The 24,225-nt window shown below is 45.0% G+C and overlaps 1 protein-coding gene across 10 annotated transcripts in view; it reads left to right on the top strand.

Annotated features, from left to right (window-relative positions):
* The window catches only part of kiaa1109 (KIAA1109 ortholog), an 81,178-nt gene that overhangs the window by 29,450 nt on the left and 27,503 nt on the right, over nucleotides 1-24,225 (top strand). For 9 of the 10 annotated variants that reach the window (XM_056426704.1, XM_056426703.1, XM_056426699.1 and 6 more), the window contains exons 35-59: nucleotides 91-218; nucleotides 1,631-1,833; nucleotides 1,977-2,177; nucleotides 2,274-2,485; nucleotides 3,351-3,502; nucleotides 3,997-4,147; nucleotides 5,291-5,443; nucleotides 5,666-5,906; nucleotides 6,145-6,293; nucleotides 7,897-8,134; nucleotides 8,837-8,998; nucleotides 12,153-12,328; nucleotides 13,111-13,286; nucleotides 13,418-13,997; nucleotides 15,123-15,321; nucleotides 16,239-16,499; nucleotides 16,624-16,717; nucleotides 18,376-18,582; nucleotides 20,807-21,042; nucleotides 21,127-21,371; nucleotides 21,477-21,582; nucleotides 22,085-22,182; nucleotides 22,345-22,533; nucleotides 22,628-22,796; nucleotides 23,377-23,588. In XM_056426704.1, coding sequence (XP_056282679.1) covers nucleotides 91-218; nucleotides 1,631-1,833; nucleotides 1,977-2,177; nucleotides 2,274-2,485; nucleotides 3,351-3,502; nucleotides 3,997-4,147; nucleotides 5,291-5,443; nucleotides 5,666-5,906; nucleotides 6,145-6,293; nucleotides 7,897-8,134; nucleotides 8,837-8,998; nucleotides 12,153-12,328; nucleotides 13,111-13,286; nucleotides 13,418-13,997; nucleotides 15,123-15,321; nucleotides 16,239-16,499; nucleotides 16,624-16,717; nucleotides 18,376-18,582; nucleotides 20,807-21,042; nucleotides 21,127-21,371; nucleotides 21,477-21,582; nucleotides 22,085-22,182; nucleotides 22,345-22,533; nucleotides 22,628-22,796; nucleotides 23,377-23,588 — 4,938 coding nt within the window. The remainder of the gene's footprint in view (nucleotides 1-90; nucleotides 219-1,630; nucleotides 1,834-1,976; nucleotides 2,178-2,273; nucleotides 2,486-3,350; nucleotides 3,503-3,996; nucleotides 4,148-5,290; nucleotides 5,444-5,665; nucleotides 5,907-6,144; nucleotides 6,294-7,896; nucleotides 8,135-8,836; nucleotides 8,999-12,152; nucleotides 12,329-13,110; nucleotides 13,287-13,417; nucleotides 13,998-15,122; nucleotides 15,322-16,238; nucleotides 16,500-16,623; nucleotides 16,718-18,375; nucleotides 18,583-20,806; nucleotides 21,043-21,126; nucleotides 21,372-21,476; nucleotides 21,583-22,084; nucleotides 22,183-22,344; nucleotides 22,534-22,627; nucleotides 22,797-23,376; nucleotides 23,589-24,225) is intronic. The other variant, XM_056426697.1, reaches the window with a different exon arrangement.

Genomic DNA, 24,225 nt, shown 5'->3' with positions numbered 1-24,225 from the left:
AAGCGAGAGAACAATATGTCACAGCGCAGTGGGGTTCGGTTGAGTGTTTTATGTTTGCTTGTTTTCTTTCCCTCTTTCTCCTTCCTGCAGCTCAATCTGTGCCTGCTCCAGGCGTCTGTGGAGGAGGGCTCGCCATCGTGCTCCAGTAAGTGCGTCACACACGTGTCTCTGGTGGCGCTGTGCTTCGACAGGATCGCCACCCAGTTCAGAATGAACAGGTAACGGCTCGCCGCCGCTCCGCTTGTGTCTCGCTGCATGGGTGCAATTTCAGAAAAGATGCTTCTCTTCCTCCACATTAACAATTTCCATAGTGATTTTGTGAATGCGCGCTTGTGAGATTGAGATGGGTTTTTTGTTCTAGTCAATGTCAAATCCATAAATTATCGCAGACTACAGGGCTATTGTTCCTCGCCCTACTGCCATTGCACACTTCTATGTTGGATAAAGGGCTAAACTGCTTCATGGAATCGTTTTTTAGACTAAATTTGCACAGGACTCGAGGAATTTGGGAATAATTCACTTAGATACTTATTCTTTTATTCAGTACTTATTTCCAAAAGTGTTTTGCTCTCCGAGTACAAAATTAAGTTTTTTTTTTTAACTCCACAACATCGACCTCACGTGGGACATTTTGCGGCTTTTTAATTACATTTTTCCCCCGATGATTTAATTTGTGTTGATATTTCTGGCATTTATATTGCCACGGGTCCACGTTTTTTAATTTTGGAGTTCAAGTCTTTAAAGAACTGAGGAGCCAAAATACACTCGGGCACTGGAGGAAGAAATGACGCCATTAAAACCAAAATGTAATCCCACTGCTGTTATATCTTGAATCATGCTTTCTATTATATCAGACTTGGAGCAGTGCAATAAATAATAATAAACTTTAGTTGTACAGGACATTTCAAACAGACTTTTTTAAATACATAAAAATTTAAGTTTTTTTATAAATACAAGCGTTATGCTGCATTCACACCAAAAGCATTGCGTAAATTCGCAACGCTTTTGGTGTGAATGCAGCATTAGGAAGAAAGAAGTAGTTAAATATTAAATATCATTTAAAGAACCGGTAAAACATTTTACTCTCTTCCACCAGATTGAGACATTTTCTCATGTTTGTTCCTTGTTTCCTTCACAAATAAAATGCATCTAGTACATATGCAAGTCAAAAAACAGTATAAACAAACAAGTTCAGGGTTATAATTACCTTCGCATTGAAAATGTTTTGATCGCTGTGTATTTATTTATCTATTTATTTTTATGTGTGTTACTCGCATAACACAAAAAGTATTAAACCGATGGGATGATTGGTTATTATCCGGGGACCATTTGATTAGATTTTGGGATCGATCGGGTCAAAGGTCAAGGTCATGAAAAGGTCAAATTCTTCTTTTTACCATAGCATGGTAAATTTTTATCCAATTGGCATGCAACTAATGCCAAAATGTTCATAATTCAATGCCCAATCTTGTGATATGCGAAGGTATGCGCTCTACCGAGTGCCCATTCTAGTTCTCCAATGTCATGATTTTTTGTTCGATGGATCGGGAATGACGTCGGTGAGACTGTTTCTGTCTTCCGAGGACATCAGAGTAACGAGTGAGGCACTTTCGTCCCGGCTCTTTTTCAGGGGCATCGTGGAGGAGACGCCCAACGCCGCGGAACACGGCCGCTCGTCCGTCATGTTGGAGAAGTACACCTCGGCCACCAAAATGCAGCCTCAGTCCTCGGGCTCGCTGCGCTCCAACGCCGGCATCGAAAAGGGCAAAGAGATCGCCGCCAGGCTCAACGTCCACCGCATCCACAGCCAGCTGAGAGGCCTCGACTCCACAGGTTGGTTCAGGTCTTTTTCGAAGCGCGGCACTGAACTTTGATCTTTGACCTACCAGCTTTCCCTTGACAGTGTACCAAGCAACCTTTTTAACAGCTAACTTCACCATGAGGTTTTTTGGCGTGGTTTCTCCTGCTCCCCGTAGACATCGGCACGTGTGCCATCACAGCGATTCCTTTTGAAAAGTCCAAAGTGCTGTTCGGCCTGGAGGAGATTGAGGAGTTTTCCATGGTGGATGAAACCGACGCCCAGGGCACGGCGGGAGATCTCGGCCGCTTAGCGACGTCTCTTGAGAAATGGGGCTGGATCATGTTTGAGTGTGGCATTGAGAACCTCACGGTCAAAGGTATGAACAAAACAGTTGAGACCTGAGTTGTATCACAAGGGATGATGGGTAATTTGCACACAGATGAGTGAACGCATTGCGCTTTTGTGTTTGCAGGCGGCCGCCAGTCGGGAGCCATTCTTTACAACTCGTTCGGCGTGATGGGACGCTTGGACACCGGGGGGAAGACGGGCATGTCCAAGTCCAACGGGTCCACGGGCTCTCAGACGGGCAGCGGTTACAGCACCGACGTCTCCGATGACAACCTGCCGCACGACACCATCGGCCCCGCCTCCGATGCCAATGAGAACTCCGACTCAGACGACCAGGTGAGAGATACTGCACGTGGCCCCTCCTCGAACTTGAACATTTTTTCCCGTGACATTTGAGTGTCGCAGTCGGATATTAATGAGGCCGACAAAACGCACAAAAAGTTTTTGGAGCTCTGCTGACGTTGACCTCAAACCTTCACTCCTGTGAGGACTAAATGAATTCTCTTTGAGAGGATTTCATCTTCAATTTATCTGCAGCTGTAGACTTGAAAAGGTAATTTGACAAGCTCACACGCTCCTAAATGTCACAGGAGGTGCAGGTGAACGTGAACACGTCAAAATAGTCAACGCTCTGCTACACTGATCTGAAGCGAGATGTGCTGCCCCGTTTTATTTTAAAAGTGTGCAGTATTCGTCTGTATTTTTTTTCACTCCTCTTTTTTTCTGCGTTTCTACATTTGTATTTCATCAGGTATCCCTGCCAATGGAGAACTTAAAATGTATTTATATATTCTTGTATTTATTTATACATTTATTTAAGCATTTATTGATTTATTCCTGTATTTATTCATTTATACATTTATTTAAGCATTGATTGATTTATTCCTATATTTATTCCTGCATGTATTTATTTATTTATACTTAATACATTTTAAGTCCTCCATAATTGCCAGCCTTATGACTCAGATTTGAGTCTTGGTCGCTCTCACGCAGAATTAGTTTGCCAAGACTGGTTAATTGTCATTTATTCAGAATAAAAAAAGAGATTAAAGTCACCAAACTGGGAGCGATCCAGTCTGATCTAGAAAGTGGGCCTTGATGGCAAATCAGTCACAGTCACAGAGTCACAGAGGACACGCTGCAGTGAATCTGCTTCCAACAAATTTTTCACCAAATCCGGCGTTCTCCGTGTGCTCCGTAGGATGAAGGCGTGGAGTCGGACGACCTGAAGAAAGACCTCCCCCTCATGCCCCCGCCGCCTGACTCCAGCAGCATGAAGCTGACCATCAGGGAGATCTGGTTCAGCTTTGCCGCACCCACTAACGTGCGATCGCCTTCGCAGGCCATCTCCAGGTACGACTCCCGACGCGGCACACAGACCTCTTTACACACATGCTTTCACACGCAGTAAGGCCAGGAGATATATATACAGGACTGTCTCAGAAAATTAGAATATTGTGATAAAGTTCTTTATTTTCTGTAATGCAATTAAAAAAACAAAAATGTCATGCATTCTGGATTCATTACAAATCAACTGAAATATTGCAAGCCTTTTATTCTTTTAATATTTAATATTTTTTTAATTGCATTACAGAAAATAAAGAACTTTATCACAATATTCTAATTTTCTGAGACAGTCCTGTATATTTAGATATATGTATATATCTAAATATATATGTGTATATATATATATGTATGTATATATATATATATACATATATATGTGTATATGTATATATATAGTGTGTGTGTATATATATATATATATGTGTGTATATTTATATATATATATACATACATACATATATATATATTTATTTAAAGTAATCCTCTTACTCTGTTTACAGGCAGTTAAATCTGCTGAGCACAGCCACACCCGCCATTGGAGCCTGGTTGGTCCCCATCGACCAGCTCAAATCTTCTCTCCGCAAACTGACCATGGAGGGCACCCTGCGCGTGTGCGCCGTAATGGGCTGCATCATGACCGAAGCGCTGGAGGTCAGCAATGCACCCGTAGAGACCCCGACAAATGAACACACATATACAGTATATATATATATATATATATATTAGGGCTGTCAATCGATTAAAACATTTTTACTAATTAATCGCACATTTTGAAATTCATTAATCGCGATTAATCGCAATTAAAAGTGTTTTTCTTCTTCTTTTTAAAGACAAAACTTCACACAGAGCTGTGTTTTCAAAGGCTCCTTCATAAAGTGCCAGTGAGGTATTTAATATCGTGGATGATAAATTGTTTCTTCAGTGAAACATCCAGATTAATACAAAAAAAGAAGTATATTGAGACCCCATTGGTCCTGTCATCTTTAACACTGAACAACACACAGCAGAACCAGTGGCCTTGGTAACTGACTGACATTCAAATATGTCATGTTAACCCTCTGGAGTCTGGGCTCATTTTCTCCATTCTACAAAAAATGTAAATTCACCTTTTAAAGGCGTTTGCATATGACACATACCCACGTGTTATACATCAAACATTCCAGAACAATCTCAGCTCTCTATATATTGAGGCACAATTGTCCTTGCGCCGTGTTCTCTGGCTTCTCTGACTGACAGGCTGCTAATGAGCCTCACCTGTGTGGTGGGAGGTCCTTTGTGATTTACTGAGTGTTCATTGTTTGTTTTTTTCGCAAAATATTGACAGACAAACGGATTGACAAATCACGGTGAAGGTTTCCCCGTCTCTGTGAATCGGAGGAGCAGACGGGAGGAAGGAGCGCAGGAGGAAACCCGACTGATTCATCCAGGAGTTTAAACTGATTTCTGCTCCGTATTTTCGCGGAGAAATAATTGTTTTAAAAACGAAAACAGTGTCAAACCGTACTGCCGCGGCTTGACACTCAGAGGAGTGAAAAAACTTCAACGCACACCGGAAGTAAACAAAGTTGCGTTAATTGCGTTAAAATATTTTAGTGCGTTAATCGCGGCCAAATTAATCGCATTAACGCGTTAACGCTGACAACCCTAATATATATATATATATAGGCAGTCCAGTATCCTCTGACTGCATTAAAGAATCAGCATCTCTCTTTATTTTAACGTTTCATGCAGCGTCTAGTTTTACTCTGTTCATGTTTTAGAGTTTTCTGAATTTTTTTGGTCATTCCCCGACAGAAAAAAAGCATCCACATCCCGATCCGGAGCAAGTACAACCGTGTGACTAAACGATCTCGCTACCTGCATGAGAATCCCTCGTGCATGCTCTGTAACATCCTGCACCGCTATCTGCACCAGGCCGACTACTCCGTCATCGAGGAGGCAACCATGGTAAGAGCCGAGCGTCTCGACTCTCGCTCTCTCTCTCTCTCTTTTCTTTTTTTTCATCTCTCCATGTTTCATTAATTGGCTACTAAAATGGATATGGATGCTGGTTTTAACAAAATAACCAGCAATTATGTGAAGTGGTCTCAAGTTGGCTCTTGGCTCTCGGCTTCGCTGTTTTAATGACCCCCCCTCACCGTTTTGTTATCTTCTCCTCGCCCGTCACAGAACGACGGGGTTCCGGCCCTCGTGACTCTGAAGAAGGGCCTGGTCGCTTTGGCCAGGCAGTGGATGAAATTCATCGTGGTCACCCAGGGTTTCAAAGCCATCGGTCTGATGCGTCCCAATCCGCTCGCCAAACCCAAGGAGGCTCAGCAGAGCCCGGGCGAGACCATCTTGGGCCTGGACAACGGCGCCGCGCTGCAGAGCGACACCAGCGCCGACGGAGCCGAGTTTGAATTCGACGCAGGTGCGAACTTGCTGCTTTTTCCCCCGATGCGCTAACCACCACTTTGACCCCGAGCCCATCTGTGAGCACAGATGGACCGTCGGATCTCCCGACCTCCAGCTTCTGTGTTTGCGCGTCTATAAGTCGAGCGTTACCACTCGTTGGCAGAGAGGCGATTCTAGACATACGTGATGTAGTGCGGATCACACTTCTTCATACGGTTCTTCTAGGGGTTTGATATGATGTTATTTCTCTGAAGCCACAGTGAGTGAACACACCATGCTGCTGGAGGGAGCATGCAGTCGACCCCCGCCCAAGGAAGCGAACTCTGGTCCCGTGAGCGGAGTGGAGATCATGAGGAAACTGTCCAAGTCGCACACGCACAACGAGTCTGCACTCAGGATAAAGGTACGGCTGGGAGCGCTGGCGTCTCTTTGTGTTATCTGTGTATTCTAATACACATTTCAAGGGCACCGACTGCCATTATTTCCATTAAATCTGCAATTTATAAACTAAACCTCAAACAGTGCGTCGTAAGTCCCCAGAGCTTTTTGTGATGTCGTTCTGAAAGCCTTGTTTTGTCAAAGCAGCTGGAAAAACCCAAAGAATGGCAGTTTAGCATCTTAGAGGATTAAGAAAAAACAACATGTATACACATTGCTAGACAGCATTTGTTTACGGAGAATGTAAAAGTGAGCATAAGATATGCAGATAATAATAATAATAATGGATTATATTTTTAGGCACTCTTCATCCAAGAATCTCAGAGTGCCACAGAGCCAGTACATGGTTAAAACTAGAACGGGCACTCGATAGAGCGCATACCTTCGCATATCACAAGATTGGGCATTGAATTATGAACATTTTGGCATTAGTTGCATGCCAACTGGATACAAATTGACCGTGCTATGGTAAAAAGAATATTTTGACCTTTTCCGGACCTTGACCTTTGACCCGATCGATCCCAAAATCTAATCAAATGGTCCCCGGATAATAACCAATCATCCCACCAAATTCCATGCGATTCGGTTTAATACTTTTTGAGTTATGCGAATAACACGCATACAAATAAATAAATAAATACACGGCGATCAAAACATAACCGTCCGCATTTTTTATGCGAAGGTAACTAACTATAATAATTTAAAAAAGGAATATTTGACACAAGTCATAAAACTCAACTCCAAGACATAAACGCCTTCCTGAATAAAAATGTTTGAGGCCAGTCTTAAAATAGTCCAGTGTCTGTGTTGCCCTGAGATGGTCAGGGAGACTGTTCCATAAGCGCTGCTGAGAAAAACGTGACACGTTATGTTAAGCCGAGTGCCTGATGGGGGGGCGGTCAGTGTGGCGTTCTGCTTTGGAGCTTCTTTGCTCCCCATCTGTTTAACATGGTTCCTAAATATCTGCGGTTGGATGATTATTTTCTTCAGGCCTTAAAACATTATTATCATCGCTTCCTTAATTAATCAGTCATTGTTAACCTTTTGTTTTTAACCTTTTGTTTTTGTTGCTTCCTAAAATGCCTTTTCTCACTAATCTTAAAGAATTTATTTGTTTGTTCTCGCTTTTTTGTTTCATTGTCTTAGAAATGCAATTAGATTTTTTTTAATTTAATTGCCTTGTGTCTTAGGGAAAACCCACATAGTCATGCAAATGGGATAGGGGGTCACGAGGTGCCTGTTAAGTCCTAAACACAGGAGAGACAACTATTTCAATGAGACTTAGAAAGTGGATCCCCGGGATGTTTCAACGGCCTCTCGGGGCTTCTGTACCACTCTGCCTTTTAAATACAAGAATCTTTATTTTTAAAGCAAGAATGCTAAAATGTTGTAGTCCAAGCGGTTACTCAACGCTGAGGCAAGTCTCAGGACGAGGCGGTGCAGGGGGTGAGTCCACCGGAGGAGAGCCAGGAGGCATCAGAGTGTGTCCCGCTCCCCTATTGGAAATATAAAAAAACCAAACGTAGGCGCAAACATCATCTGTGCATATTATTTTCTTCCGTGCTCAGGGCTCCCATCCGTACCAGTCGCTGAGCTACACCAGCGGCGACACGGCGGCCGACTCGCCCGCCCACGTGTGCCGCGCCGCCCTGCCGGCCAAGGACAGCCCCCGGAAGGAGAGCCTGCTGAGTAATCTGACGGGCAGCTTTCGGAGTCTCCACAACTTGCTGGAGAGCATGCCCCAGAGGAGCGAGGCGCCTGCCCCCACCGCCACCGCGGCCCAGAGGGGCTCCCTCACTCGCACAGGTACTCACCCAACCCTCCACCCATCAATGGCGAAGTCTCCTGGTCATTGATGCCTCTAGGCTGACCTCTACCGTCCCGTAATGTGTATACAACCAAACCCAAAGTAGATCCGTGAACAGCAGTCTGTGTTATGTGTATAGATACACTACCGTTCAAAAGTTTGGGGTCACTTAGAAATGTCTTTATTTTTCAAAGAAAAGCACTGTTTTTTCAATAAAGATAACATTAATCAAAAATACACACTATACATTGTTAATGTGGTAAATTAATATTCTAGGTGGAAATGTCTTGTTTCTAATGAAATATCTCCATAGGTGTATAGAGGCCCATTTCCATCAACTATCACTCCAGTGTTCTAATGGTACATTGTGTTTGCTAATCGCCTTAGAAGACTAATATCTGATTAGAAAACAGTTATGCTGGTGATATAAGCTATAACTGGCCTTCCTTTGAGCTTGAAGTTTGAAGAACAAAATTAATACTTCAAATATTAATCATTATTTCTAACCTTGTCAATGTCTTGACTATATTTTCTATTCAATTTTCAATTCATTTGATAAATAAAAGTGAGTTTTCATGGAAGACACGAAATTGTCTGGATGACCTCAAACTTTTGAACGGTAGTGTATATCCATGTGAAGTCTGTTCCGTGATTCTCTCTCTCTCTCTCTCTCTCTCTCTCTCTCTCTTCTGGGGGCTCAGGAAACAGTTTAGGGACGGACATGTTGACCGAGCACCCGCTGCTGTCGGAGCCGTCCTCGGTCAGCTTTTACAACTGGATGTCCAACGCCGTGAGCAACAGGACAGGGGCCATGACCCAGGACTGCCCCGCCAACCGCTCGCAGCACAACAGCCTGCAGACAGGTCAGGCAGCGTTCGCCCTGCGCGGGTGGTTTTTCTCCATTCGTCAAATATTTAGTGACAAAAAGTCTAATCCGAATCGTTTGTTGACATTTGTGTTTACACAGACAATGAATTTGTCATGGCGGATGGTGCGACAGTAGAAATAGTAGTAACTAGAATGGGCACTCGGTAGAGCGCATACCTTCGCATATCACAAGATTGAGCATTGAATTATGAACATTTTGGCATTAGTTGCATGCCAATTGGACAAAAATGTATCGTGCTATGGAAAAAAAGAGTTTGACCTTTCCATGACCTTTGACCCGATTGATCCCAAAATCTAATCAAATGGTCCCCGGATAATAACCAATCATCCCACCAAATTTCATTTGATTCAAGAACATTTTGACCTGTTCATGACCCTTGACCTTTGACCCGATCGATCCCAAAATCTAATCAACTGGTCCCCGGATAATAAACAATCATCCCACCAAATTTCATGCGATTCGGTTAAATACTTTTTGAGTTCTGCGAAAGATTTTGACCTGTTCATGACCTTTGACCTTTGACCCGATCGATCCCAAAATCTAATCAACTGGTCCCCGGATAATAACCAATCATCCCACCAAATTTCAGGCGATTCAAGAACATTTTGACCTGTTCATGACCTTTGACCTTGACCTTTGACCCGATCGATCCCAAAATCTAGTCAACTGGTCCCCGGATAATAAACAATCATCCCACCAAATTTCATGCGATTCGGTTCAATGCTTTTTGAGTTCTGCGAAATATTTTGACCTGTTCATGACCTTTGACCTTTGACCCGATCGATCCCAAAATCTAATCAACTGGTCCCCGGATAATAAACAATGATCCCACCAAATTTCATGCGATTCGGTTCAATACTTTTTGAGTTCTGCGAAAGATTTTGACCTGTTCATGACCTTTGACCCGATCGATCCCAAAATCTAATCAACTGGTCCCCGGATAATAAACAATCATCCCACCAAATTTCATGCGATTCGGTTCAATACTTTTTGAGATTTGCGAATAACACGCATACAAATAAATAAATACACGGCGATCAAAACATAACCTTCCGGCATTTTCAATGCGAAGGTAATAAATAAATAAATACACGGCGATCAAAACATAACCTTCCGGCATTTTCAATGCGAAGGTAAATGTAACAAAATATATACGATAAAGTGCACAGACAGACAGGTTTTCAGAACTTTTGAAGTCTTTTTAAAGTGACGAGTGTATTTAGTCAAGAGTTATGTGTATTTAAGTGAAGAATTAAGTGGTGTGCAGGGGACCGGAAGGAAAAAGTCCCGGGGATGACAGGAACATCCGAATATCCATTCATATTTCAATGTCTTCTGATGGATAATATCCGTGGACCCTTGAGGACCACAGTCGTCCTTTCTTTCCTGCGTAGATGTTGTGGCGTAACGCTTCACTTTGTCCGGTAGCTTTGACGGGACGGGATCCCGATGATTCTGTTTCCGTTTCACTCGACCCACTGGATTCCCCTGGTAGCTACTATCGGTACCAACCGCTACCGCCGGGTCACAGCAGTCCAGAAGGAGGTCAGGGGTCGTCACTCAGTGTTGTGATGATGTAGTTGATGACCTAGCTACCAGCTGGTTTGTCCCCCCTTCCTTGTTCGTGCAACAGTCTCCTTGTGCTCGACGTGAATCCAGAAACGCCTGGAAACAAGTGTGTCGTTGTTGTGTAGTTGAAACGAAAATAATAATGTTGTTTATGCTGGAGGGCACTTGATTAGATATACAGTCAACAATTAAGACTGTGTTGACCTCACAGCGGTTTGAGCAAACGATGCAAACATCAACTTGTAGCTTGAGGTGAGAAAGCACTGACACCACCAGTACAGATACGAGGCGTTGTGCCAGTCCAACACTGGACTAACTCTTACGTGGTCAGAGTTAAACGTGGGTGTAACTAAACAAAATGTGCACCACGTCAAAACGAGGGAAGTGGCAGCTTATTAAACCCTCTAGGCCTGTTGCATCGCAGCTGTGATGGGCAGAGGAAGTCGTGTTGTTTTCCTCGAACATTTTGGCTCCCGAGTGCCAGTGTGAACAGGGAGCGGATCGTCTCCTCGGTTGGTTGCTCAGTTGCAAAACAAATATTACAGGGGAAGAACGACAGTGGCAAATGCAATCCAGATCGCTTTAATGGTAGAGACGGCTGCTGGCATCGACGTACAACGGCTGCACTACGTTATCCATGTTTGAATGATTCCTGATGTTCAAGGCGGATGCAGCGTCAGAAAAACACGAGGGCAAAGGGAAAACCTGTCCCTAAGAAATAGTATTTTTCCACAGATATCACTAGGAGAGGGGCAAAAAATTCCCGCAGAATTTCCTCGAATAATTTAATGAACTTGTCAAAAACATTGTCGCCTATATGACCCGGTCCAGCTTCCATATCACGTTTGGATTGTCGCCGTGAAGTTGTGTGTGCGTGAAGAACCGAAAGGAGGGCTTCTCAATCTCTGACTGCGAGTGTGAGGAGGACTTCATCAAGAAATAAGTTATAATTGTTAATAGTTGATTACAAAACAGTCAGTGGGGGCAAAGTGGCCCACTAAAAAATATGTACATTTCCTACCATGGGCTGATGTTTGTTTTCCTCCAGAAAATGGTCATGTGAGACTGGCGTGACAAATCAGGGAGGGACTTTTCAAAATAATTTAGTTTACACACGTGCTGACTAAAATGGGTTAATCGTTTCCAAAAGTCTCCGTTTTAAATTGTATTAGTGTGGACGTGTGGCGTGAGCGCAGTATTTTTATTTACGACCATCCCAATGTAGCAGAGCACGTCTGATTGCTATCGCTGTCCGGGAGAGGCTGGTATCCGTAACCATGGCGATAACGCTTTCAGTAAAGCGTTGCGTCTCCTCAGTCAGGTGATGTGGCTCTTTAGGGTTACACACGGTGCATTCAAACGGCCATAAAGTTCCTCTTACCGCTCCCCCCTGATGCGACTGTTGCCTCCCATTTAATAGGAGGAGGTGGAGGCGTGATGTGTCCCCCCCCCCCCCCCCCCCCCGCTGCTCTCCTGCTCCGGCCTGCACATCATCCTGCAGAAAGAAACCTGCTCGTTCCACCACATGTATCCCAAAACCTCTCCTCCACACCCGACAGGTGGCACGTGTAACCTGCCCACCATCCCCTCCGCGTCCGACTTCAACACCGTGCTTTCCAGCGACCAGAACACCCTGGACGGGACCCACTCCCAGCACAGCACCAGCCAGGACGACATGGTCTACATTGAGGAGGGCAACCAGTGCCCCACCGCCGTTCAGCTGGCCGACGCTCAGGTGCCGTGGATACACCTGTCCGCCTTACTTTGCCATTTGTTGTCGCCGTTGTGCTTGATGTCTAAACTTCCCCAGCAGGCTATTAACCGAGAAAGTAGTCCCCGTCTGTGTGGCGGATTAAACTGTATATACACTACCGTTCAAAAGTTTGGGGTCACCCAGACAATTTTGTGTCTTCCATGAAAACTCACACTTTTATTTATCAAATGAATTGAACATTTCATAGAACATATAGTCAAGACATCGACAAGGTTAGAAATAATGATTAATATTTGAAGTATTAATTTTGTTCTTCAAACTTCAAGTTCAAAGGAAGGCCAGTTGTACAGCTTATATCACCAGCATAACTGTTTTCAGCTGTGCTAACATAATTGCACAAGGGTTTTCTAATCAGATATTAGTCTTCTAAGGCGATTAGCAAACACAATGTACCATTAGAACACATGGAGTGATCGTTGATGGAAATGGGCCTCTATACACCTATGGAGATATTTCATTAGAAACCAGACGTTTCCACCTAGAATAGTCATTTACCACATTAACAATGTATAGTGTGTATTTTTGATCAATGTTATCTTTATTGAAAAAACAGTGCTTTTCTTTGAAAAATAAAGACATTTCTAAGTGACCCCAAACTTTTGAACGGTAGTGTATGTGCCGGGTTGATTGTGTTGCGAGCGCTTTAACTTGGCCTTGATTCGTGTTCATCGGCGTGGGTGTTGCAAACTCTTTTCCCCGCGAAGCCCCTCCAGCGATCCCTGTGTCTGTTTCCCTTCCCTCAGGTTGTTTTCAAGCCTCTGCTGAGCTACACAGGCACCCAGGCCCAAGACGCCACTCCACTGAGTTACAAGATGTATTTCGGAGAGCACTTGTCTTTTTCCGGCAACCTCGAGTGTCTACGAGCAGACATCGTCGACTCCGACACCTCCAAAGAGCGGGAAAACAAAAGGTCCAGGAGGTGAGGACTAGCGCGGCGTGATTGAGAGGTTCATTCCTTTCCTGTGCTTTTCCCCGACTGTGTTTTGAGTTCGGGGCGCTCGAGTGTCGAGTGTCGGCTGAACGCCTCCGTCTGCCTCCCCGCGTCTCCAGACAAGGCCTGGTGAACCTCCCTCCGCTGGAGTTCAAGCCGGCGCTGCTGATCGAGACGTTCAGCCTGAACGCCGTGGTGATGGAGAAGTCGACCAGCGCTCCGCAGGGCCCCACCGCCGCCCCGCTGTCCTTCCACGACCTCAACCGCCGCCACTACAACACGTTCCACTGCGACTTCACCACCGCCTGCCAGTCCATCAGCCAGCACGTGGACATGGCCCTGGTGCGCCTCATCCACCAGTTCAGCACCATGATCGACGACATCAAAGCCACGCAGACGGACATCAAGCTGAGCCGCTACACCGCCGGCTCCGCCTCCCCGACGCCCACCTTCAAGGTCCGGCCGTACCACCACTTCCGGTCCTCCGACTTCAGCCGCAGCTCCCGGGGCAGCCTCAACGGGGCGGGGCGGAGCGGAGCCCAAACCCTGAAGAGCAAGAGAGGGGTGGGCGGAGGAGGCGGAGCAGGCATGGCCGGGGGTCTGCCACCCAACGGGCCTCCGTCGGGCATGGACACGCTGGGGAGAAGGGAGCCCCGAGGACGCACCTCCCTCGGGCGTTCGGAGCGACGCACCTCGAAGGTAAGAACAAGCAGGGTTCGTACGGTCATGGAAAACCTGGAAAAGTCATGGAATTTTAAACTATTTGTTTCCCGACCTGGAAAAGTCCTTGGAAAAAAATTTAATTCCAGAAGTTTTGGAAAAGTCATGGACATTTGTTATATTCATATGTTCATTTACACAGTTTGATTAAAAGAATAAACATTTATATACATATTTATTCTTTTAATCAAACTATTGTCCCTCATTCATATGTGTCATTTAAGGTATAGAATCGTGTATTCACCGAGATGTAAACATGTATGGTCATGGACATTTGGTTTAAAGTCCTGTAAATCCACTGGTCCACATGTGAACCCTGAATAAGAAAGATTTTAAAGTAATTTTAAAAGAGAATATCTGGATCTGGCGTTGCAAAGCAGCGTAGACATCCGACCTCGACAGCGTGCGCACTTTGAAAGTTTGTTTTCCATCAGATATTAATATTGGCAAACGCTGCAACAGGAGAAAAAAGAAAATTGGATCCTATTTGAACCCCCCCCCCCCCCCCCAAGTCCAGAAACCCCGCTGCTTTTTTAAAATCTAAAACCTTGAAGAACAGCCTGACGACATAAATTATGATCTTTTAAAAATAATATCAATATGTCTCCAATGTTCCTCTGTGTCGCCCCTTTTCCAGAACCTATAAATAAGATCAGTCAAATCATAAAATTCCACACAAACTCTAGAGGGCGCCAGAAGATCATAAGATGTTCCTCGAAAGGGCCCCGTTCAGGGACAGTCGTATGTGTCGGGGACAAAGTACTTTATTCAGCCTCAAAAAGTTTTCAAAAAGAGAATATGATAGAATCTTCTCTGTAAACCGGTTTGGCTTGATTGATTTATTGATTGATTGATTGATAGATTCACACTAGCACATTATATAGTTGTGCTTCAAACTAAAAGAAGCTGATGGTAAAATAAGGGCAGTTGAATATTTTTCAGTGGGACTTGTGACTGCCAAGTAACTCAGTCCTGAGTGTCCGTCACGAGTAGACGGCGTCATCTCAGAGATCTCCTGACCCGTCCGTGTCCTCCGGGCTCATCACCTGCAGAATGGCGGTTCACTTCCCCACTTAACGCGGCATCCCCGTGTCTCGCCTTCAGGTGTCGAGGAAGGGCTCCCGCGACGTGGCGGACCACATGGCCATCCAGATGGACGACTCGGACTCCATCACGGTGTCCGAGCAGAGCGAGCCGTCGGCCGAATGCTGGCAGAACATGTACAAGCTGCTCAACTTCTACTCGCTCATCTCCGACCCCACCGGCATCCTGGAGAAAAGCTCCCCGGAGAACTGCCTCGCAGGTGGGAATCGAGCTTCCGGCAGTCACCCGGTTCCTCATTTCTTGTCTTTATTACCTTCGCATTGAAAATGCGGAAGGTAATGTTTTGATCGCCGTGTATTTATTTATTTATTTATTTGTATGCGTGTTATTCGCATAACAAAAAAAGTTTTAAACCGAATCGCATGCAATTTGGTGGGATGATTGGTTATTATCCGGGGGCCATCTGATTAGATTTTGGGATCAATCGGGTCAAAGGTCAAGGTCATGGAAAGGTCAACATCTTCTTTTTACCATAGCGCGGTCAATTTTTATCCAATTGGCATGCAACTAATGCCAAAATGTTCAGAATTCAATGCCCAATCTTGTGATATGCGAAGGTATGCGCTCTACCGAGTGCCCATTCTAGTTCCGCCCATGTATTAACGTTCTGCTTCACTTTGCACACATCAGACTTTTATTTCCCTTCTTCCCCATCTACACCGTCTCCTTTTATGACCGCTTCTTCGCCTGGACTCTCAAATGACTTTACTCTACATCGCTGATATCGATTCATTCATATTTATACTGCATATATGACACATTTTATCATGAATTTGCATGAATCCTACCAAAGAAAGAAAAGAAAAAAAGTCAATAATCTAGCTGCTGTTATTTTGTTAATATTTGCCCCAAGTCATCACCATTGATAGTGCGCTCATACTACTGTAGCTATCTGCTTCTCTATTTTCTAGTTGCTCTATGCATTAAGCATTTCTAGTTAATTCATCCTGATATATGACACCCGGTTCAGGCTGAAGACGAATCTACCCAGAAAAATACTGATAATCGACTGGTATTTCACATTCTCCCACAAGTGGTTGAATAGATAGATAGATAGATAGATGTATACTTTATTGATCCCACGTTGCGCTCTGCGTCGGCCTCTCTGTTCCTCAGACGGCGGACGGCGGCCCTCGGAGCCCCTGTGCAAAGTGATCTTTGAGAACGAGCAGCAGGACCCCTCCGCCACGCCCAACAAGCCCGCGGGCGGCCGGCGGCGCAGCCTGGTGAGCGGCGAGCCCCAGCACGTCACGCTGATCGTGTTCGGCATCGGCATGGTGAACCGCACCCACCTGGAGGCCGACATCGGCGGGCTGACCATGGAGGCCGAGCTGAAGAAGATCCACGGGAGCTTCACCCTGAAGGAGAAGATGAAAGGTGAGGCCCCGGTGGGCGCTACCGCGTCAGCCACTCCGGGGTAAACGGTTCCCGTTACTACTGACGTTCCTTCGACGTTTGCTCCGTTTGACATCGTGTTGCTTTCATGCGCACCTGTCGGCAGATATCCTGCACCAGAAAATGACGGAGACGTGTGCATCGGCTCACATCGGAGGGGTCAACATTGTTCTCCTGGAGGGCATCACTCCGGACATCCAGTACGTACAAACGCTTTCTAACTTCTGCTTGATTTGTCGTTATTATGATTTCTTTTATTATGAAGATTATTTAATGTCTCTGAATAACAACACATTCTTTGAATAGCATATTGATCCTAACCCTTTGCTGTTTGAAATCTGTAATGAGTTATTCTTTTTACTATTGGGTGCGTTGGGGCTAAAGTGGTTAATTGTAGATAATATATATATACAGTGGAAATCACACCGCATATATATACGCGGTGTGATTTATATATATATATATAAATAAATATATATATTAAAAATATATATATTTATTTATATATATATATGTATGCGGTGTGATTTCAACTGTATATATATATATATATATATATAATATCTACAATTAAATAGTAAAAAGAATAACTCATTACAGATTTCAAACAGCAAAGGGTTAGGATCAATATGCTATCAGCTCATAATGAATGTTTGCCCATTAATATCAAAATTGCAAGAACACGGCAGCAGAACTCACATGTAGATGATTAAATGTCAAGTACCTTTTGTAAAAATCACTGGAATTAAACAAAAAAAACGCTCGGATGCAGTGTTTTCCTCGGCGGGAGCCAATTACCGACTCATTTCCAGCCCGGGGGGCGGGATGAGGGGGGATTGTTAACAGAGGTTTTTGTTTCCACTGCAAGCAATTCCCTCAAACCATAGCCGCCCTAATCAGGTTACACGGCTCGTCGCCGTGCGATAAGACGGATGCGTCTGCGCGACGCTTTTGATTCAGTTTAGAACTTCTGCCGCAGCTTCAATAAGAAGCTTTTTAACGTCGTCCTCTTCCTGCCGTACGCTCTGAGCTGCACTCACAGGCCGCTTTCTAGTTGCTCCTCGTGTATGAACTACAAATGTTTGTCAGAGGGATCGCCGTGTCTCTGGCTTATCGTTTCCCCGGCTTTGCAGAGAACTGCTTGCTGCAAATAAACTATAAAAGTCAATTAATTGAGCAGCGACGGGTTCCAGTGGGTCACAGTTAAAGTGTGTCTGCCATGTCAGCTGTTGCTTCCAGATGTTTTCTTCCAGATGCGGTTCCCTCTGGTTATCCTCGATGGCATTAATCCAGAGGCTTTTTTCCATCATAAAACTTTTGCATGAAAACCAAAAATCAAATGTCACATGACCATCACGATTTAGCTCGGAGTGACTCCTCTAATGTTCTTACTTGTTTGTTTTTTTACCTTATGGTGTCTCAAAACTGTTTCACACTTTCTTCTCCTCTTCTACTTCTTCTTCCTCCTCCCTCCCTTTTCCTTCCTTACATTCCTCGGCTTTCTCTTCCAACTACTTGCATAGACTGGAGGATTTCCCAACATCTCCCACCAGCACAGCTAAACAAGAGTTTCTGTATGTTACTGCCACCATTTAAGGGCTCCCATGCACTAGACCTCCATCGTGTTGAATTCATTCATTCATTCATCGTGGAACTTGTGTCCCCGTGACGATTGCTCATTCCACCTGCGCCCGGGAAGCCGAATGCCGTCCCGCGTCCGCATGCTGCGTCACCGCTTGATGTCCTCTCGCGTTGTTCCACTTCAGCTTTGCACGTCTCACCCACGTCGTCCGCGTCGTACCCCCTGGAGATGCGTCCACCTCTCGCCGCTCATTCCGCTTTCGCTCTTGTGTTCCAGAACGGTGGTCAAGTGCAACATCGCCAAGTCGCAGACCTTGTACAGCGCCCAGCGAGGGCTGAAGACCAACAACGCGGCCGTCTTCAAGGTGGGCGCCATCATGATCAACATCCCCCAGCACCCGGCGACCCTGCACAGCATGATGGTCCGCAGCTCCCACCAGCTCTCCAAGCAGATCTCTGACCTCATCCGCCAGCCCTCCAATGTGTACGTGCCCTACATTTATCTGACCTTTGAACTCTCGTTTAAAAAACACAAACAAGGACACAAATGTGCCCATCAAAACAATATCCTATATACACTACCCTTCAAAAGTTTGGGGTCACCCAGACAATTTCGTGTTTTCCATGAAAAATCACACTTTTATTTATGAAAGGAATTGCAAAATAAATAGAAAATATTGTCAAGACATTGATATGGTTATAAACAATGATTTTTATTAGAAATATTAATGTTGTTTTTCAAACTTGTCGCTCAAAGGAAAGACGGTTTTATAGCTTCTCTCACCAGCATAACTGTTTTCAGCTGCGCTCATATAAAAATAGTTTTCTACTGCTCCGTTAGTCTTCTAAGGCGAGAACACAATGTGCCACTAGAACACTGGAGATGGGCCTCTATACACATATGTAGAGATTTCATTAAAAACCAGAGAATAGTCATTCATCACATTAACTATGTAGAGTGTATTTATGATATATTCAATGCTATCTTCATTGACAAAAACTGTGGTTTCCTTTGAAAAATAAGGACATTTCAAAGTTTTTTTGTGACGCCAAACTTTTGAACAGTAGTGTATATTAATATAATTTTAATGTTGTTTTTAGTTGAATGCTTTCACTAGCATCAGTCCCGATTAAAATGACCAAAATAATTGGATTTTAACCCTTTAAATATTTGTTTACATAACTTTTCACAGTCGGGGTTTAGCGACTAAATTAATTTGTATATGATGGTATAATTGGTTTTATGCTCCGGTGGCCGTGGAATCAGGTTGTGGCTTTTAATAGTTTTTAATGGGGAAAATGGGACCATGTGTCTTTTTATGGACACAGTTTATTATAGGCGTGTAAAAGCTGAAGCTTTATTTAAATGGTTTATTTAATAAGGGACAGTGCACATTGATAAAAACATTGCAGTAAATGTGCCAGAGTTAGCCAAGAGGCTATTTTTCAACTTCTAAATTAGAAATAAACCTTGTCAGAATATATGTCATATGCTGCAACGCAGCTAGGGCAATTGAAAAATGAAAAATCCCCCAAATCACCCCAGTGATGCTCAAGTAGCTCATGTATTGCATTTAAAAGTAATGAGAAACTGACATTAAAATGTTGTAAACCCGCAACTCTATTTAAAATCCCAAATGAATCTGTTGTGCGGCACACTAATGCCATTAGATCATAATCTACATTTAATAAAATCCTCATAAGAAGCCTCTCATCTCCATAAGTGACAGGTCACTGCAGCACATCCTCACTGTTGCCAGTTAACTGCTTTCAAAGCCTGCGTGTGTGGTCTGTTTCCATGGTGATATTCAGAATTATGTTAATATATTTATAGAGTTGAAGGTGTGCCCGGGATAATACGCAACTTTTTTTATAATTTGATGTTCACAGCAATATGAGCCAGTATCTGCAAGGCTCTCCATAATAACGTACACACAAACACCACACACACACACACACACCACACACATGCACACAGACACAATATACAAATAATAGGAGGTATGTTTCAGTGTGTAAGTCACTGCCACCGACAGCAAAACTTTACCAAACCCCGGTACATTTTGGGCTCTCATTTGATGGCAAATCCAGCTTAAAGTTATAAAGTCAAACACCTTTTGTAGATAATGAGTCTAATCTACGGGGACGAAGAAAGAGAAGGAGAAAAAAAAGAAACGGAAAAAGTGGGTAATAGTTACTACTACTTGCTACTTTTACGAGAAACAAGCTCCCAGATCTAGGAGAACAACGCTGGAAAATGGGAGGTGCCGAATGAAAACCGTGGTCACGCCGCTGTTCCCCCCCTCCCCCCCCCCCACCCAGTGCTATTTCATGAGCATAATAACGCTGACATCGGCATGATTTCAGCTTCATCCTCATTGAGGAACGGTTCATTTTCCCCGATGCGGTGTGCTGTTTCCGTCTGTTTCTGGCAGACCGTCTTTTTTACATAATATATAAATATGTATCACTCCTTATTGATCTGCAGGGTCTGTATTTGTGGTGCGATGAAGTTTATTCAAACTTGCAAAGTGAGGCGATGAGGTTCCTGCAATATCTGTGTGTTCTCAGAAATGTGTTAATTTAGTTTTTTATCTCAGGGAATATCCATGTTTGTTGCAAAAATAGTCCCCCACCCACTGGCTAGAGACACCCATGACCATAAAATGCTATTTTGCAATCCTTTTTTTCTCCCCCCTCCCTCACAGCCAACCTCCTAATAGGGAGGACACCCCAGCCCCGCAGCCCTCGGAGAAAGCCTCCAGCATCAACCAGACCCCCGTAGAAGCCAACGAGTTCCCCCAGCTCCCCGAGGGCCTGGAGAAGAAGCCCATCGTCCTCAAGTTCAGCGCCATGATCGACGGCATCACCATCGGGGCGGCGCTGCTGCCCTCGCTGAAAGCCGAGTACAAAATGGGCCGCATGAAGAGCCACGGCATGACAGGTGTGTGTGTGTGTGTGTCAACATTGAGGCATGCCCAGAATAAGTCATAATAATGATGCTTTTTGCTGTTGTTGTTTTGTTTAGGTGCTCAAACCAGTTTCACCTTTGAGTTGCCAAACCACAAGCTGTGCTTCCAGTCCAAAGTGTCCCCGGTGGACATGTCCACCATGCCGCCATCAGCCAGCCTCACCCTGCCGCCAGTCACCATGTCCGGAGAGTACATCATGGAGGACCACGACAGCCACTCGGACCAGGGTTGGGCGCCGGACGACTTCCCAGCAAAGCAAGGCAACTACCTCCAGGGCAACTACCTGCGCTGCGTGGCCGAGGTAAGCGGCTCCCCGACGGGGACGACGCGGTCAGAAGATGAGCAGACGGCGAGCGGAGCAACGCTGCTCTTTAACGTGCCCTCGCTTGTCTTCCCTCATGTGCAGATCGGCTCATTTGAGCACAACCTGACCACAGACCTGCTCAACCACCTGGTCTTCCTGCAAAAGGTTTTCATGAAGGAGGTCAACGAGGTCATTCAGAAGGTGTCAGGTACTCCACCAAAGACCAATGTTTTACACTTCTATGCCGGGGTGCATAACTTCACCTCGTTATCATATCGTGAGACACAACCTGCACGAAGCTACGTCCTTCGCCTTTGCTTCTGCCACTTTTTGCTTCTCTCGGATCAATAAAGTTAATCTAATCCTAAACATCTGACGGTTCCCAGCAGTACTCTGTAGCCTACAGCTGCTCCTTAAATCAATGAAATATATTGTTGTCCACACAAAACAATGCCAAAACAATGCCCAGGGCTCTGGCACAAATCTAGTCCTGTTCATTTCCACGAAAGTATCGATCGTGAGGTTTTTTTTTTAATTTTTTTTTAGCTCTCTAAGCTTGATCGATGCAATGACCCCAGGGGAGAGAGAGACTGAGTTTTTTTAGTTTTTTATGCAGCTCTGGGACACTTCAGGCACAGAGACGTAATCCCAGTCCATTACAATGTAGGTAACGGTCCGTGTGAGGTTGACTTGTTTATTACTCTGTGCAGGAGGAGAGCAACCCATCCCACTGTGGAACGAGCCCGACACCTCAACAGATGCAGACAAGCCCAAAATCCTGCTTTATTCTCTCAGCCTCATGTTCAAGGTACGTTGTGTTCACTCTCTCTGTCGCAGTGGCAGTGAGGCCATCGGGGCGGAGAACTTTGCGTTGTTTTACAGAATAAAATGAGGACGCGGCTCCTTTCCACTGCGTTTTTTTAGGAATTTCCAGAAAAGCCTGTTTTTTTTCTTTTCTTCTCCCCCGCAGGGAATCCAGATGACCGCCACCACTCCTTCCATGCGAGCCGTGCGCTTTGAGACGGGCCTCATCGAGCTGGAGCTGTCCAACAGGATCCAGTGCAAGGCTCAGCCCGGCGGCAGCAGCAGTTACCTGAAGCTGTTTGGCAAATGTCAAGTGGATCTCCATCTGGCTCTCGGGCAGATCGTCAAGCACCAGGTACTGATTGGGCCTCGCGAAACCAAAGCGCCGTCCGGGAAATGTCTAGAAGGTGACTGCAGACCGCCACGTGACGCTCCTTTCTCCCTTCCAGGTGTACGAAGAGGCCGGCTCAGACTTCCACCAGGTGGCGTACTTCCGCACGCGGATCGGTCTGCGCAACGCTCTGCAGGAGGAGATCAGCAGCTCCTCGGACAAGGAGGCCGTCCTCATCACGCTCAACAGGCCCATTGTTTTCGCCCAGCCGGTGGCATTTGACAGAGGTACGGTCCCCCCCCCCCCCGCATCACAATAAATATCAAGGCTTAAAACGTGTTCCGGTTAGCGGCTGGTTTTGTTTTCTCCTTGTGGGTCTGTCTGTGTCATAATGTCGCCATGTGGTCCTGGAGACTCCCACCGAAGAGGGAACTATCGGGGTTTTTATCATTCTGTCTGTCTTCACACAGAAGATGCCGTCACAAAATGTTGTCGTGTATTCGGCATCAACATTAAGTTCAAAGATGGGAAATTAAGTCTCAAGTTATGCATTTTGGCCGTCGCCATCTTGGCTTTTTGCAACCAGCAAACGGACGTGACCACATTGAGTGATGTAGTGACGCAGTGACACCTTTTTTTTTAACCATTTCCTATTAATGTTGTTTGTTAATCCCTTAAGACATCATCAACATTGCGGTTTATACGACGCCCCACAGTGTCCTTAAGGATTTGAGCCCCTCAGCGCTGCTTGAAAAAGGCCGTGTGATGGACTCGCGTCTGATCTCCACACACAACCAAGAAGCACCACGGATGTCTTGAAAGCCACATTCAGGCTGCTGATTCTGAATTATTTACCCCCCCCTCCAGCTGTGCTCTTCTGGCTGAACTACAAGGCAGCGTACGACAACTGGAACGAGCAGCGCTTGGCCCTCAACAAGGACGTCCACATGGCCACCAAAGAGGTGGTGGACAAGCTGCCGGGCATCCAGCAGACCTCGGCCCAGGCCTTCAGCACCCTCTTCCTGCAACTCACCGTCCACGACCTGGGCATCTGCCTGCCCATCACCACCACGTCCCAGGTGAGCCGCTCGGTTCGGATCGTCCGCGGTCGACATTGTAGAACTGCAAACATGTTTGACATATTTCTTACTAACTTACTTCTCGACGTAGATGCCAAAGTTCATATGTCGTAGTTGCTGATTACATAAAGTATGGCAGGTTCTGCAATCTGTTGCCTTCAAGGTCATTCTGTTAAAATGTTTCACATTTACATATGCAGCCATGTTTGATGCAAATGATGTAATCAGAGAGGTAACAACTCTTCGATTGGCATTAAAATACAATGGCTGCATTTTTAGCAGTTACATGTAGAAGGCACAGTTTGCAGATGTGTGGTAGCAGATAAATATATGTAAATATCATCGTAAAGTCACGCTTATTAAGATTCCTTTTCTAACTTTAAAAAATGAAAAGCAGGAATCATTGTAAGGCTCGACCTGTTGACTTCATCCACTCATTGTTATCATCACCTCCATTCGCTCTTGCAATCATCAACTACCAGTGTTCATGTCATGGATTTTTCTATTTATTAATAACTTATAACACAAATGTATTTTTGTTCTTTACTTTCATAAAAGAACAATTCCTCTGTTACCAGTTTTGATATCGGTGTTTCCCCTAGTTAAGTTGTTCGTGGGCGGACTGGACCGTCCATCA

Source organism: Pseudoliparis swirei, chromosome 11 (assembly GCF_029220125.1).
Source record: "Pseudoliparis swirei isolate HS2019 ecotype Mariana Trench chromosome 11, NWPU_hadal_v1, whole genome shotgun sequence".
In the NCBI taxonomy this organism is placed as follows: Eukaryota; Metazoa; Chordata; class Actinopteri; order Perciformes; family Liparidae; genus Pseudoliparis; species Pseudoliparis swirei.
The sequence above is the reverse complement of the archived record's forward strand: the minus strand, read 5'-3'. Positions and strand labels throughout refer to the sequence as shown.